Source organism: Calliphora vicina, chromosome 2 (genome assembly GCF_958450345.1).
Source record: "Calliphora vicina chromosome 2, idCalVici1.1, whole genome shotgun sequence".
In the NCBI taxonomy this organism is placed as follows: domain Eukaryota; kingdom Metazoa; phylum Arthropoda; class Insecta; order Diptera; family Calliphoridae; genus Calliphora; species Calliphora vicina.
Window position 1 is genome coordinate 132,988,165 of NC_088781.1, and position 18,413 is coordinate 133,006,577.

General features: G+C 31.9%; 1 protein-coding gene across 1 annotated transcript; it reads right to left on the reverse strand.

Annotated features, from left to right (window-relative positions):
- Positions 1–1,230: 1,230 nt before the first annotated feature.
- Positions 1,231–1,809, reverse strand: LOC135950242 (uncharacterized). Its single transcript, XM_065499779.1, has one exon. It carries the CDS (start codon positions 1,807–1,809, stop codon positions 1,231–1,233), a length of 579 nt encoding a protein of 192 aa, XP_065355851.1.
- Positions 1,810–18,413: the final 16,604 nt, after the last annotated feature.

Sequence of the window (18,413 nt, forward strand, 5' to 3'; positions counted from 1 at the left end):
CAAAATTGGTCAATTCACAAGGTCTCTTATCATGTCATATTGTCCTAATATTTCACAATGGTTTTTATTGTTTTTCAAGTAAAAAGTGTCCTAAAATAATAGTACTCTGTATGCTATGTTTATTGTGTTATCGTAACCAACCAGTAGAGACCTTCGCCGAATTTCTAAGTGTCGGTTAAGCCGAGCTGCCGAGTCGAGATATATTAAGACATTATGACAATATGACTGATAGGAGACCTTGTGAATTGACCAAATATTAAAAAAAATACGACATACAACGATACAACACTACGACACAGATTGTGAATTGGGCAAATATGTTACAAACGGAATAACAAAATCATTATACCTCCATATTTTTTGATGGTGGGTATACAAACTTTATAAATCATTTAAGATAGACCGAAATGACCGTTATCACTAAGATGCCGTTACGGAAATAAACAAAAAATATCGTTACTTTTTAACCCCTTCGAATTGGTAGCCAACCTTGCATAAAACACAAGAGAATTAATCCAATAAAATCATGATTTTTAGTTTAACTAACAGATTCTTAATCCTAGATTAAGAACTCAAGAGATGACAATTAATTCGTTTCATTCATTAACATATTGTTGCGGTTTTACCTTTAAAAAACGGTAGTTATTTCCATCAAATAAACCTTATTCTTTTAATGTCAATTCTGACCTATGAAAAACTGACTGCAGCCCGCTACTACTGTTTTCGTATCAGTGACATCTTCTAGTAGTTTCATCTTAACGGACAAAACTAGAATGTTCTATTTCTAGAGTTTTGATGTTAATTGATTGATAAGTAGAAGTTTCGAGCACTGGAAATGTGCTCGAGCAATTTCGTAACAATATTATTAATCCCATGTTATCCCATAAATAAAAACACCTTGTAATTCAATTTAAATTTTCTGTTTGTAAATTCGTCCAAACTAATTATTTAATAAATATAAATTGTTTTAAAAAAATTCTTACAAATTATATACAATTATTGCAAAAGAAATATAAATGTACTTAAATCTAATATACAAAAAAAAACTTAATTTAACTTAAAGTAATTTTTAAAAAATTTTAATTATTATAAACAATTATAAGAAAAATCACTGGTGGCTGAGGTTGGTTAATTTAATATTATTACATTAATATAGATTTTATCACAAAAGATTATTTTATAAGGAGTCTCTTATTGTCTAGCCTTTAGATTAGTTGAGATTAAGGAAATCTATTGACCCATAAGATTATATAGATTAAAATTTGCTTGCCTTTTTAACATTTCACCCATGCACAGGGCGGCCCTTTGCTTTTGCAAAATTAAGGCAAATGTTTGGGGATTAAACTGATAGTGTTGTGGGCGATAGTAGGGATTTATCATCATGGGCGAGGGCTGCATAAAATGGCCACTAAATGGTAATACTGGTGATAGAGCTTGTGGTGGTGGCGATGGTGAAGGAGTGGCCATACACGAGGGAGCAAATCTTTTAACTTCCATTAGACACTCTTCGGTTTGTTCAGTTTGTAGTTCATGATGTTTCCTTTTTCTGGGGGTAGTATCGGGCAGAGCATAAGGTCTAAAGATATCAGCCGATGATCGTTTTGTGTTGATAAAGGTTTGTACAACTTTTTGTTGTTCAAATTCCTGTTGGACAGGAAGATGAGTTTGTGTATGATCTTCCGATGCTGCTGCAATTGTAGCAGCCAAACGTGTTCCAAACTTTTTGTGAGCATAATTGCGTTTTCCTTGAAACTTTTTGTGGGTATATTTATCGTTATTTTGATTAGAAATATCCAAAGCTGGTGCCATTTTTAAGAAATATATTTCACTTGTATTTTTTATTTAATTCACTGAGATTTAACGTATTAATTCCGAGCTTAAGCGTGTTTAATTTTATAATGATCTTTACTCATTGATGTCTTAAGAGAGACTGTTGCGTTTTTCCACATGATCACTGATTTTATATAACAGATCACCCTTTTTCTTAGCGGCCTGTATGCCCCCTCCCATGTACAGGTAGAAAAGGTTCTGGTCATATGACATGACCCTTGACGTTTGTTCCATCAATAAATTATCATTAACCGTAAAATTTATGACACCTTTAACAAAGTTTGAGTGCACACATGCATACAGGTTGTATAATTCTTGTTGCCTGATCTGGGGAAAATGCTCTAGTTGATTCTGAAAATAAGAAAATAAAAAAAAACATTCTAAAGACATCATAAACATGTTTTTTGAACAATCATAAAAAATAAGGAATTTTTTCTCTATTACAGCCATTACACGAATGTGTCATCTATCTTGTCATGTTTTTCATATCGGGTTTCGGTTACCTGTGGTGCTAGAGAGTATTGTTTAAAGTGTTTGTGTTAGAATTACTTTAGTTTAAATGGCTATAGTCATAATTTTCTTTTGAAACTAAGCTGCAGTTTCAAATTGCTGTTCTTTTACCTGCTGGACGGAGGAGGTACCAAACTGCTGCTTGCATACAATGGAAACCAATTAATTTTTCATTTAGTTGTATTCTCTTAATCCGCTTTAACAGCTACACAACAAACATATTTTTTTTTTTTTTTTTTTTTTTAACAAAACTGTTTGAATAATTAATGTTTAAATCTTAGTATTCATTAAAAATGTTTAAATAATCTTTTAGATAGCGCAAGAGTTTAAGAAAAACCCTCAATTAGTTGAAGAATAACCCGTGGAATTTAATATCATTGATGTTTTTTTCCCTCTTAACTTAAAACTAGTTTATGTTAATTTTCAAAAGTGTAGTTTTTCAATTACATACTTGTTTATTTTGAAGATCTTTCCGGTTTTATAATAATATTTGTTTATTATTGTTTTTTTTTTACCAGTGAAAATTCAAGAATTTTTGTAAATTTATCATATTTTTGCATTAATTTTTTTTATTTTATTTGAACTTTCTTTTCAACTGTTTTTCTTATTAGTTTTTGTTTTTAATTAATCTTGCAATACTTGTTTTCTCTCTTATTCGCTGATGGATTTTTGACACACAGTTATCGGTTACTTCATTGATAAGTATTGATCTTTATTAGGGCACTGCTACACGTTCAATATAAATATATTGTGATATTTGGATCGCGATCCATTGTAAAGCTGGAGGTCCACACCACGCGTTTTCGCGTCAAAGCGTTGCGTGCATTTCATACCTTCTTCGCATTCTACGCTTCAAGTTACATGCGATGCTTTTTAAGCGTCAATTTTTTGTTTTATTATTAAAAAAACTTCGCGTTTTCTGCAGCTTTTATTTATTTTTTCACCATTAAACTTGTTTTAATTTATTAAAATTGAAAAATACACATTAAAAAAAGAATATAAATTGTCAAAATCAGCTGACATGTTCGTGCGCCGCTTGTGACGCTTATAAAAGTAGAAAGTAGATCTACTTTAAGCATTCTACGCTTTTGTACTTGTAACTTGCAGCGTACAAATATATTGATTGTACTTTTTTGACAGCCGCGTAGAATGCGAGAAAGCGTAAAACGCGTGGTGTGGACCTCCAGCTTAATGGATCACGCACAATTAGGTTATTCTGTGATTTGGATCGCGTAAAGACAAAATAAATAAAAATAAAGATCAACCTAAGGGCACTGCTACACGTTCAATATATACTGACCGAGATCCAGTATAGCGAAATTTATTGAACGTGTTGCATGCAGTATTGATGGATCGCGATTCAAATCGCAGAATAACCTAATTTTGCGTGATCCATTACAATGGATTGCGATCCAAATATCACAATATATATTGAACGTGTAGCAGTGCCCTAATATATATTGTGATATTTGGATTGCGATCCATTGTAATTAGGTTATTCTGCGATTTGGATTGCGATCCATCAATACTGCATGCTACACGTTCAAAAAATATCGCTATACTGGATCTCGGTCAATATATATATTGAACGTGTAGCAGTGACCTTAGGGTGATCTTTATTTTTTATTGTTTTTGTCATTACGTTTGGAACACATCGAAATATTCATCGCAGGCCCTCAAAAGTATATATAATCTGGATCCTTATGACACAATAGTTCCCAAACGAAAGGAGTTAGCTGGCTGAAATTTTCCACAAATACTCTCTGTTGATATGGTTGGTTGGGTATTGAAAATGGACAATATTTTGGGAGTATGACTTAAAAAAGTGAGATTTGTTAAAATTTTTAGCTTGTAACGGCTCATCTTTTAAGGCCAATCAAGTCAATTTGGGATACTCTTTTCCAAAGTGAAGCTTATCCCAGAGAGAGCGTTTTTATTCGATCAAAACAAATAGTCGGGGCAAGGTCTGGACCATAAACAGTTTCTAACAGGTATTGTATTATGTGGCCAAGCGTTGTCATGATGGAATATTACGGTTTCATGTTTGGCCACATATTCTGGTAATTTTTCGGCCAATGGTCTGGTCAGATGTCAGTAGCTCATAATATATGCGACGATTTTGCTCCCACCAAATACAGAGAATTACCTTAGCGCCATGGATATTTGGCTTTGGTGTCGATTGGCCGGGCTCCATGTACGATCTCTTACGCTTCGGGTTATCATAATGAATTGATTTTTCATCACAAGTAATGATTCGGTGTAAAAGTGATTTTTTTAATAGCGTTCAAATATCATTCGCAAAATTGTCTTTCAAGGTCTCTCGGCTTCAATTCGTATTGTACCAAAATTCCCTTATGCGGCAATCCTGATAAAATTTTGCACAAATTAGTTCTAAGTACTTTGAAATTATACTGTAAATTATGACAAAACCCGACAACATTTGTTCCTAGTCCCCATACAAGGTCCCCCTCAGAAAATGACTTGAACGTTCATAATTGTCTTATAATAATAAATATAGTGATTAAATTCTACACAAACATGTTTTATATGAACTTAAATCTTTCTACCAACTCTTGTGAGGATCAGTCCCTACCCCCCTATAACCCCTATATCAGAAAAATATGTTATATTAATGTTAAAATTGAAATAAGCTTTGCATTTATTTTCCCGATCGCTAGGGACGATTAGCAAATCTTTTAAGATCATTAGAATAATTCAATATCTAAAATGTTATTCTGGCTTAAATTAATATATTGATTTTTATATTTAATTAAGCTCCACATTTATTGTCACAATCTCCTGGATATTTTGTACATTCTTTAATATTGTCAAACTATCGCACAAAATAGAGAATATTAATGTTATTCTTGCTTAAATATAACAGATATTAACCTTGAATTAAGCTATACATTTTTTTCCGATGGATCTACATTTATTTTCCCGTTCGCTTGGAAATTTTTTGCGGATGATTCCTCGATTAGCAAATCTTTTAAGTCCATTTGAATAAAAATTCTAAACAAAATGCTGTTTTTTTCAATACACACCTAATACAAAACCACTAACGGTAGCAAGGCACCAACATTTTCTTCTTTATTTGTTGACCTGAGTATGTGTTTTTAAAAAATAAGTGAACTCTGGAATCAGCTCTTAGCGTTTTGCTATCATGGGCCAGGGAAAACGGTCTAGGGGTCTACCCTGTCAAAACCGAACTGTTTCTTTGATTATCTGAAGATTTCGGGTGAAGCCAAATATCTAGGCGTAATTCTGGACTCTAAGCTCTAGTGGAAACGTAACGTGCCTTCTATATATGTAAGAAAAACTTTGGATGGGGTCTTAAACCATAAGACCTATTTTCACCTTGTTTGGTGAAGAGCAGTGGACATAAAACCTCACCTTTCTATTCTAAACAAGGTACAAAGAATTCCACACCTCATGCCAGTCTATATACTACATATATATCCAATGCATTTCCGCTAAGTCTGCTCTACGACTCAAAGAGTCGGGCGGACTTAAGCATGACCGTATTGATCACTGCAACATCCTATGAAAGATAGTCAGTCCAACAAACGCACTACATGATACCTACACTGAAGTTTGATAGAATAGGATCAGTATACCGACAATGTATGACTCGGGACTACGTGATCTCAATCTACACTGAAGGCACGGGCTCGGGAATTTTCTCCGATAAACTGGACTTTTTGATATCTCTTCGATTGTCCGATACCTTCACGGTTATCCACGCTGAGATCTATGCCATCGATACAGCTGCGAACTGAAGAATTCGGGAACTGAATATCGAAAATTACACTATACATATCTACTTGGACAGCCTTGCATCAATCAAGGCTCTTAACTCCAGCGTAATTAGGTGGAAATGTCTTTTCAATTGTATTCATTCACTGGCACAACTAATCACGTCGAATTAATATGGGTTCCAGGTCATGGGATCATCCGGGGAAATGAAGTATCTGATGAATGCGCAATCAAGGGTTCCCTGGACGTAATTCTTGCGCAAAGGGATATTCACACTTGCTGACAGTATCGAATTAGATAAATAAATGGGCGTTGAGAGATATGGAACACAGGTGGTCAAATATCATCACTTGTAGAATATCCAGAATGCTCTGGCCCATTCTGACAAAGGATTGGACCAGGAATCGTTTGTCTCCTACGGGTATAATTACTAGGCACTGTATGATTGGACACATGTCGGAACGTATGGGTTACCCACGTTATAGCTATTGTAGAAGTTGTTTAGATGAATAGGAGGAAGAATCAGTACAACTATGTCACTGTCCGGCCATACAATAGCGTAGACTATTACATCTTGGTAGATCTCTATTTAATGATCTGGACAAACTCAGAGATTTATCACTATTAAACCTAATCAAATTTATTAGAAGTATCAGTTGGTTCTCATGGGGACCACAAGAGTCACATCGTCATCAGAATTATGGAGAGAAACCATTAAATATAAATAATTAAGAATAAATAATATCTATACTGTTATGTTTTTGTTTCCATCCGGGGTATGTCTAATCAGTCCAAGTTCTTCAAAGGTCTGCTTCTTTTGAAATCTTCTTTATCACAGAGCTGTCTTGTACTCTGGATACTCTTTGGAACAGAGTATCAGAAATTGGTTTGATTCGTTCTTGGCCTCAAAAGTTGAGCAGTTCTTTTGGCTCGGAATCCATATGTTGCCAGAAAGATTCCCATCTTTCTTTTCGTATAAATTCGTTGTATGGAAATATTTTTAAAATGACATAAATTGTTTTAAAAAAATACCCCTTTATTATAAACCAAATGTATTCTATAGGCTTGGTTATTCAACAAATTTTAATCGCTTTCTCATCAACCTACTTTATTTAGGTGAGTGACAGAAATAGCGCTAGGTAGAAATATATAGACAAATAGATTTATACGCAGCTACGAGATTTTTTTCAAGCAGCAGATGGCAGGATAATTATGCCGCTGGCACAAAATCCGCAACAAAGAGTAACTTTTTGGGATGCAAAGCCACGTGGTGAATTAACATAGCCATTCATTAAATATTACGATACTTCGCAAAATATGACTTTTGGACTAACGAACACTTATTTTGATAACAAAGTTTTATCTACCCTCTATTTAATTTAGACCGATTTGCCACCTTGCGATAGATTAAATATTTCTACATTTGCTGATGATTAGGTGGCACAAAAACCCACATATGTTTGAAGAAATGGTTGAAAAACTGGCGAATACTGGTGAATGAGTTAAAAAGTAAAAATATTACGACCGTGTTAAAGATGGGAAATTGTCCACCAGCCACACCCAACTAGGCGAATTACTTGGAGTCGTCATATAGAAACCAAGAGACTTCACATGAGGTTAAAACCCTCTAGCCTTCACTGGTTGATCAGTGAGCAATCAAAATTAAGCCTTGACTTTAAAGTCATCCTGTATAAAGGTGTTTTAAAACCAATTTGGACATATAGACTTCAACTGTGTGGAGCGGCGAGCAATACCAGTGTTGATCTTATACAGAGAGCCAAATCTAAAATGCTAAAGTGTTTTAAAACCAATTTGGACATATGGAATCCAACTGTGGGGAAAGGCGTGCAATAGCAGTATTGACCTTATACACAGGGCGCAGTTGAACATTGTTAGGATCATGACGGGTGTACCTTAGGTTTGGTTAGGTTTCATGGGCAGCTACTCGTCAAGGAGCTCAGTTGGGTCCATTTAAAACTGATCCGATTGTGATACACACAAAGTAAACAGGAGGTTATTTATAATACGTCCGTTGTCTCCGAGGTGAGCCAACCATATTATCTGATGAAGGAGTGGATTCGTCATAGATTCATCATTGATAGCTAATCTAAACACGATAGGAATGGGATTCCAAGGATACGTTCCCTCAAGTTTGTCAGAGTCGGAAATTTGCAGAATAGGTGGGACATAGTCTCCTCCTCTTATTCGTTATTGCACCTTCTACAGTAGTCGTTGTACCGTAGGGTTCTAGCATGTGTCCCAATTATACTGTAATAGAGTTCTGTAATTTTTTTTCCTTTATTTTATTCTTCTAGGGAATATTGGGCTTCGACAAGATTATTCCATCTTACTCTATCGTTACTATATGTTTTGATTTCTTCCCATGTTTTATTTATCTTTGTTGCGTCCGTTAGTATTGTTCTTCGCCAAGTGTTCGCTGGCCGTCCTCTTCTTCTGCTGCCTTGCGGGTACCAGTCCAGTGCAGCTCTGGATATACTTTCGATGGGCTTACGGAGTGTATGCCCAATCCATTTCCATTTTCATCTCTTGATTTGGTTTTCGATGGGTGTTTCTTTGGTTTTCCTCCAAAGGTCTGTATTGGTAATTGTGTTTGGCCAGAATATGTGGCATATAATTCTTAGGAATTTGTTGATTTGCATTTGTAATCAACCAAGTCTCACTTCCATAATGCAGAGGTGATTTTACACATGCATTGAAGATGCGCAACTTGGTGTGGAGAGATGTTGCTGTGAGCGCCATATGTTTTTTAATCTTCCAAACGCTGATCTCGCTTTGCTTACTTTGAGTTCTGTAATAGAAGAAAACAATTAGACTTATATGCCGGCAACATATAAGGGCCAAATCGACCTCGCTATAACACATGTTCCTTGGTCCACCTGTTTTGGCCAGTCTCATATAGCCACTGCTGTTCAACCATCTTACATTTTGCAAGGGAAATACCAGAAAAGGAATCGATCGCCTCCTCATCCCTTTTGGCTAATTCATACAATTACCCTGATTACCATCGTGTCCATCTAAGCGTTATCCTAGAACATCTCTCTATCTCATTTAGAGATACCCGACATTCCTCGATTAACCAAGATGTCGTGTAGACACCCACTATTCCGTTAACGACAGCCTTGTCAATTGGATGGACGTTTTATAGCCTGAAGAGCAGTGCAGATGTGAGGTAGCCTAAAGTAGGTTTTGTCCCACAATTTTCAATAAAGAAACCTCTGCCTCCGACTCGATTACCCCTTTTAGAGCCGTCAGTATAAAACCTTATAACATCGTCAGGGGGAAGAGCACCATAAGTAATGAGAACATTCACAGGGACTTAGAAGTACCACAAGTGAAGGATGAGTTTAAGGAAGTCCGTGATAAATATATTATAAAATTACAATGTCACCCGAACCGACCTTATTGGAAACACATTATCTTCAAAGAACTTATACTGGATTCTGGTATTCTCGGTTCTTCCCTCTTACATTTTTCAGAATGATCAACTGGGAAATCTATACACTGAGGGAAAAATGACGTTGCAAAATCGAAAACGGTTGGTGTCATTTTGGCACCATACGGTGTCACTTTTTTTCGACACCGTACGTTTATGAATTGTAAACAAACGGGTACGAATCGACGAATCGCAATGTTGTTAAATTAAACGCCGACGCATCTCAACGTGAGTTGCTGACAAGTTATTGTCAAAGTGTTGCGGCGAAACTTTTTGCTCTGCTTTGTTTTTATAAGTGAGTTTTAAATTTTATTTAGTCTGCTTTTACACAGGGCAAGTTTTCTTGCGCAAGTCTAGAGTTTATAGGAGAGAGAGGCAAGAAGAAAGAAGAGGGGTACACACTTGCTTGTACTGGCAAGTCTCTTCAATTCTCTTTTGTTTTCTCATTTTCACTATGACGTCTATTAGGTTTTGACATACAAAATTGAAAACAGACTTGCTGTGTGTAAACAGTCGAGCAAGTTTAAAAAGGAATCGAAGAGACTTGCTTCAAGTAAACTTGCTGTGTGTAAAAGCAGTCTTACATTAAAAAAGTGAAGTGAACTGGTGTCAAATCGTACACGAACGGTGTCAAATCGACAACGGATGGTGTGAATTCGACAACTGAATGGTGTAATTTTTTCGTTGACAAATTGACACCGTTCGTGTACAATTTGTGCACATATGGGGTTGATACACTATTGACACCGAATGGTGTCAAATCGTACACGGATGTGTTCATTTTTTCTCTGGGTGTATATTATTTTGCAGATGACACAACAATTTTCACTCCTACATAATCGACAATACACCTGTTATGAACAACTATCGTAAATATTTGGTGTATGACTAAAAAATAAGGGTTTTTTTTCAAATGTTATTGATGGATTCCGATCATCTTTTGGGGCCAAGAACGAATCACGCCAATATCGGATACTTTGCTCCAAAGTGAAGCGTATCCGAAAGAGAATGTTCTGCATCGATCGAAACAAATAGTAGTCGGATGGGGTACGGTCTGGCTATAAGGCGGGTGAGGCAAAAATTCCCAACCAGTACATTCTAAATAGTTTTTAACAGGTGACCGAGCGTTGTCATGACGGTTTCAGGTGTGGCGGCATATTCTGGGCGTCATTCGGCCAATGCTAGCCTCTAACGAATATGATGCAATCGGTACTGGTTCCCTGTGATGGTCTGGTCAGATTTCAGCAACTCATAATACCTTTTGCTCCAACCAAATACAGTGCATTACCTTAGAGACATTGATATTTGGCTTTGATGCGATTCGGCTGGTTGGCCGGGCTTCACATACGATCTCTTACGCTTCGGATTATTGTAATGGATCCATGTTTCATCGCAAGTAATGATTCGGTGCAAAACTGATTTTCTTTTATTGCGTTCAACCATAATTTCGGATATGAAAAATCGTCTTTCAAGGTCTCTTGACGTCAATTCGTATGGTACCAAATTTCCCAGATTTTGGATGAATCTGCTGCTCGAAAAAGTTTCGAAATTACTGATTGAGTAGCTCCCAATGATTTTGCAAGCTCTTGTTGAGTTTTAGAACAATCTTCATGGTGTAATGCCTCCAAATCATGGACTTCAAACATATTTGGCTGTCCTGGGCGATCTTGGTCTTCCGTGTTAAGATCACCACTTCTGAACTGCACAAACCATCTTTCGCACATTGAAACCGATAAGCTTTGGTGAGCAATCAGTGTACTTCAGCATCACTTTTTTCAAATTAAAGAACAGAACAGAATTCAAGATTCAATAATGTCCACTATTGCGTAAAAGACACACTTTACTTTGATCGCAAAGAAAGATTTTAGTAAATAGTTTAAAACAAACTAGCATATTTAACTGAAAGTAAACCATCAATTAACTACCGTCTAATCGATAGCCATTAAAGAATCCCAACAATTATTTAGAATCTTAAAATTGCAGCTTTAAGATCTTGCCTGGAGGAAGTCTTTATTGCATTTTAATTACAATGAAACACATTGAACAACAAATGTTACACTTTCTTTGACTTGATCGTTTTTAGTTTTAGAAACAATTAACAAAAAGGATCATTAATCAATACACAAACGATCTATAACAATTACTCGTACGTATTGGTTTTTTCTACGATTTTTTTATTTAATCTTGATCCTATTTAAATAAACTACTGGATTTTTTCCTTTAATACTTTCAAGTCATTATCTTTCGAAACAATCGAAAAACACTCGGTCATTCATTCATTAATTTCCCGGGATTAATGCACTCAAACGTTTGTCTTTCGTTTGTAAGACCTTTTTTTCATTTAGGGATTTGTACCTTTTTTTAAAACACAGGGATTTCCCTTTGCCTGCATTACCTTTTTACCTGAATTGAAAAATGCATTAGTATCACGTAGTAAACATGCACCTTTTCCGAGAACATGGTTATAAAATAACAATTTGCAAATTGTAAAGAAAATTGTAAGAAAAACACCTTTATGACCGAATGTTTACACAGTTCAATCTGCTAAACAAATATGTTTTTTTCTCGTTTCTTAAGAAATTCATTGTAAGTTAAAACCTTTATTGCACTGGCGCTTAATGACCAGGTTCTCGAAATGTGCACAATTCTTTACAAATCTAAAGAAATCTTGCGATTTATTTGTAAGACACCATTGTCTTAATTTCTTTAGAATATGCACGTTTCCAAGCATTCGTCCTAAACAATGAGGTTAAGGACGAATAGTTTTCGGCATGTTATTCTAAAGACGAAACAACATTTTTATTTTATTACACAATTCGTTACAGGACATAGATTTGTGGTTAAAGATAATCCTTAGGGACAAAGTTAATTAGGAGAATAAACAAACTGCTGAAATTGTGATGGTTGCAGAGCAAGGACGAGAGACAACGAGGAGGAGGAAAATAAAAAGGTTTAGGAAATTCAAATGTCTCATTTAGAACCTTTAGATATAGTTGAAATATGTTTAGGATAATGACAAATTCAAGGACAAAAAATGGCGGCAAATATATGTGATCACACTTCGTCCTTTTCTCAGTTGGACCTCGATTTAAGGAGCAACAGTATTTACAAAGTTATTAACGATTTAAGATATTTGAGTTTTTTTATAATAAAATCGATATTCGATATAAAATATCAGTGATCACAGACCGAGCTTATTTTCCTTAGAATAGCAGTATTTACAAAGTTATTAACGATTTAAGATATTTGAGTTTTTTTATACTAAAAATCGATTTTCAATATAAAATATGAGTGATCACAGATCGAGCTAATTTTCCTTAAAATCGCAGTATTTACAAAGTTATCAACGATTTAAGATATTTGAGTTTTTTTATTTTAAAAATCGATTTTTGGTATAAAATATGAGCGATCACAGATTGAGCTTATTTTCCTTAAAATCGCTGTATTTACAAAGTTATTAACGATTTAAGATATTTGAGTTTTTTTATACTAAAAATCTATTTTTGATATAAAATATGAGTGATCACAGATCGAGCTAATTTTCCTTAAAATCGCAGTATTTACAAAGTTATCAACGATTTAAGATATTTGAGTTTTTTTATTTTAAAAATCGATTTTTGGTATAAAATATGAGCGATCACAGATTGAGCTTATTTTCCTTAAAATCGCTGTATTTACAAAGTTATTAACGATTTAAGATATTTGAGTTTTTTTATACTAAAAATCGATTTTTGATATAAAATAAGAGTGATCACAGATCGAGCTTATTTTCCTTATAATCGCAGTATTTACAAAGTTATTAACGATTTAAGATATTTGAGTTTTTTTATACTAAAAATCGATTTTCAATATAAAATATGAGTGATCACAGATCGAGCTAATTTTCCTGAAAATCGCAGTATTTACAAAGTTATCAACGATTTAAGATATTTGAGTTTTTTTATTTTAAAAATCGATTTTTGGTATAAAATATGAGTGATCACAGATCGAGCTTATTTTGCTTAAAATCGCAGTATTTACAAAGTTATTAAAGATTTAAGATATTTGAGTTTTTTATGCTAAAAATCGATTTTTGATATAAAATATGAGTGATCACGGATCGAGCTTATTTTCCTTAAAATCGCAGTATTTACAAAGTTATTAACGATTTAAGATATTTGAGTTTTTTATATTAAAAATCAATTTTTGGTATAAAATATGAGTGATCACAGATCGAGCTTCTTTTCCTTAAAATCGCAGTATTTACGAAGATATTAACGATTTAAGATATTTGAGTTTTTTAATACTAAAAATCGATTTTTGATATAAAATATGAGTGATCACAGATCGAGCTTATTTTCCTTAAAATCGCAGTATTTACAAAGTTATCAACGATTTAAGATATTTATGTTTTTTATACTAAAAATCGATTTTTGGTATAAAATATGAGTGATCACAGATCGAGCTTATTTTCCTTAAAATCGCAGTATTAACAAAGTTATTAACGATTTAAGATATTTGAGTTTTTTTTATACTAAAAATCTATTTTTGATATAAAATATGAGTGATCACAGATCGAGCTTATTTTCCTTAAAATCGCAGTATTTACAAAGTTATTAACGTTATAAGATATTTGAGTTTTTTTTTATCGATTTTTGGTATAAAATATCAGTGATCACAGATCGAGCTTATTTTCCTTGAAATCGCAGTATTTACAAAGTTATTAACGATTTAAGATATTTGAGTTTTTTTATACTAAAAATCGATTTTCAATATAAAATATGAGTGATCACAGATCGAGCTTATTTTCCTTGAAATCGCAGTATTTACAAAGTTATTAACGATTTAAGATATTTGAGTTTTTTTATACTAAAAATCGATTTTTGGTATAAAATTTGACGATTTAAGATATTTGAGTTTTTTTATACTAAAAATCGATTTTCAATATAAAATATGAGTGATCACAGATCGAGCTTATTTTCCTTAAAATCGCAGTATTAACAAAGTTATTAACGATTTTAGATATTTGAGTTTTTTTATACTAAAAATCAATTTTTGGTATAAAATATCAGTGATCACAGATCGACCTTATTTTCCTTAAAATCGCAGTATTTACAAAGTTATTAACGATTTAAGATATTTGAGTTATTTTATTTTAAAAATCGATTTTTGGTATAAAATATGAGTGATCACAGATCGAGCTTATTTTCCTTAAAATCGCAGTATTTACAAAGTTATTAACGATTTAAGATATTTGAGTTTTTTATACTAAAAATCGATTTTCAATATAAAATATCAGTGATCACAGATCGAGCTTATTTTCCTTAAAATCGCTGTATTTACAAAGTTATTAACGATTTAAGATATTTGAGTTTTTTATACTAAAAATCGATTTTTGGTATAAAATATGAGTGATCACAGATCGAGCTTATTTTCCTTAAAATCGCGCTATTTATAAAGTTATTAACGATTTAAGATATTTGAGTTTTTTAATACTAAAAATCGATTTTTGGTATAAAATATGAGTGATCACAGATCGAGCTTATTTTCCTTAAAATCGCAGTATTTACAAAGTTATTAACGATTTAAGATATTTGAGTTATTTTATTTTAAAAATCGATTTTTGGTATAAAATATGAGTGATCACAGATCGAGCTTATTTTCCTTAAAATCGCAGTATTTACAAAGTTATTAACGATTTAAGATATTTGAGTTATTTTATTTTAAAAATCGATTTTTGGTATAAAATATGAGTGATCACAGATCGAGCTTATTTTCCTTAAAATCGCGCTATTTATAAAGTTATTAACGATTTAAGATATTTGAGTTTTTTTATACTAAAAATCGATTTTTGGTATAAAATTTGACGATTTAAGATATTTGAGTTTTTTTATACTAAAAATCGATTTTCAATATAAAATATGAGTGATCACAGATCGAGCTTATTTTCCTTAAAATCGCAGTATTAACAAAGTTATTAACGATTTTAGATATTTGAGTTTTTTTATACTAAAAATCAATTTTTGGTATAAAATATCAGTGATCACAGATCGACCTTATTTTCCTTAAAATCGCAGTATTTACAAAGTTATTAACGATTTAAGATATTTGAGTTATTTTATTTTAAAAATCGATTTTTGGTATAAAATATGAGTGATCACAGATCGAGCTTATTTTCCTTAAAATCGCAGTATTTACAAAGTTATTAACGATTTAAGATATTTGAGTTTTTTATACTAAAAATCGATTTTCAATATAAAATATCAGTGATCACAGATCGAGCTTATTTTCCTTAAAATCGCTGTATTTACAAAGTTATTAACGATTTAAGATATTTGAGTTTTTTATACTAAAAATCGATTTTTGGTATAAAATATGAGTGATCACAGATCGAGCTTATTTTCCTTAAAATCGCGCTATTTATAAAGTTATTAACGATTTAAGATATTTGAGTTTTTTAATACTAAAAATCGATTTTTGGTATAAAATATGAGTGATCACAGATCGAGCTTATTTTCCTTAAAATCGCAGTATTTACAAAGTTATTAACGATTTAAGATATTTGAGTTATTTTATTTTAAAAATCGATTTTTGGTATAAAATATGAGTGATCACAGATCGAGCTTATTTTCCTTAAAATCGCAGTATTTACAAAGTTATTAACGATTTAAGATATTTGAGTTATTTTATTTTAAAAATCTATTTTTGGTATAAAATATGAGTGATCACAGATCGAGCTTATTTTCCTTAAAATCGCAGTATTAACAAAGTTATTAACGATTTTAGATATTTGAGTTTTTTTATACTAAAAATCAATTTTTGGTATAAAATATCAGTGATCACAGATCGACCTTATTTTCCTTAAAATCGCAGTATTTACAAAGTTATTAACGATTTAAGATATTTGAGTTATTTTATTTTAAAAATCGATTTTTGGTATAAAATATGAGTGATCACAGATCGAGCTTATTTTCCTTAAAATCGCAGTATTTACAAAGTTATTAACGATTTAAGATATTTGAGTTTTTTATACTAAAAATCGATTTTCAATATAAAATATCAGTGATCACAGATCGAGCTTATTTTCCTTAAAATCGCTGTATTTACAAAGTTATTAACGATTTAAGATATTTGAGTTTTTTATACTAAAAATCGATTTTTGGTATAAAATATGAGTGATCACAGATCGAGCTTATTTTCCTTAAAATCGCGCTATTTATAAAGTTATTAACGATTTAAGATATTTGAGTTTTTTAATACTAAAAATCGATTTTTGGTATAAAATATGAGTGATCACAGATCGAGCTTATTTTCCTTAAAATCGCAGTATTTACAAAGTTATTAACGATTTAAGATATTTGAGTTATTTTATTTTAAAAATCGATTTTTGGTATAAAATATGAGTGATCACAGATCGAGCTTATTTTCCTTAAAATCGCAGTATTTACAAAGTTATTAACGATTTAAGATATTTGAGTTATTTTATTTTAAAAATCGATTTTTGGTATGAAATATGAGGGATCACCGATCGAGCTTATTTTCCTTAAAATCGCTGTATTTACAAAGTTATTAACGATTTAAGATATTTGAGTTTTTTAATACTAAAAATCGATTTTTGGTATAAAATATGAGTGATCACAGATCGAGCTTATTTTCCTTAAAATCGCAGTATTTACGAAGATATTAACGATTTAAGATATTTGAGTTTTTTATACTAAAAACCGATTTTTGATATAAAATATGAGTGATCACAGATCGAGCTTATTTTCCTTAAAATCGCTGTATTTACAAAGTTATTAACGATTTAAGATATTTGAGTTATTTTATTTTAAAAATCGATTTTTGGTATAAAATATGAGTGATCACAGATCGAGCTTATTTTCCTTAAAATCGCTGTATTTACAAAGTTATTAACGATTTAAGATATTTGAGTTTTTTATACTAAAAATCGATTTTTGGTATAAAATATGAGCGATCACAGATCGAGCTTATTTTCCTTAAAATCGCAATATTTACAAAGTTATCAACGATTTAAGATATTTGAGTTTTTTTATACTAAAAATCGATTTTTGATATAAAATATGAGTGATCACAGATCGAGCTTATTTTCCTTAAAATCGCAGTATTTACAAAGTTATTAACGATTTAAGAAATTGAGTTTTTTCATACTAAAAATCGATTTTCGATATAAAATATGAGTGATCACAGATCGAGCTTATTTTCCTTAAAATCGCAATATTTACAAAGTTATTAACGATTTAAGATATTTGAGTTTTTTTATACTAAAAATCGATTTTCAATATAAAATATGAGTGATCACAGATCGAGCTTATTTTCCTTAAATTCGCAGTATTTACAAAGTTATGAACGATTTAAGATATTTGAGTTTTTTTATACTAAAAATCGATTTTTGATATTTGAGTTTTTTTATAATAAAAATCGATTTTCGATATAAAATATGAGTGATCACAGATCGAGCTTATTTTCCTTAAAATCGCAGTATTTACAAAGTTATTAACGATTTAAGATATTTGAGTTTTTTATACTAAAAATCGATTTTTGGTATAAAATATGAGTGATCACAGATCGAGCTTATTTTCCTTAAAATCGTAGTATTTACAAAGTTATAAACGATTTAAGATATTTGAGTTTTTTTATATTAAAAATCGATTTTTGATATAAAATATCAGTGATCACAGATCGAGCTTATTTTCCTTAAAATCGCAGTATTTACAAAGTTATTAACGATTTAAGATATTTGAGTTTTTTTTATACTAAAAATCGATTTTCGATATAAAATATGAGTGATCACAGATCGAGCTTATTTTCCTTAAAATCGCTGTATTTACAAAGTTATTAACGATTTAAGATAATTGAGTTTTTT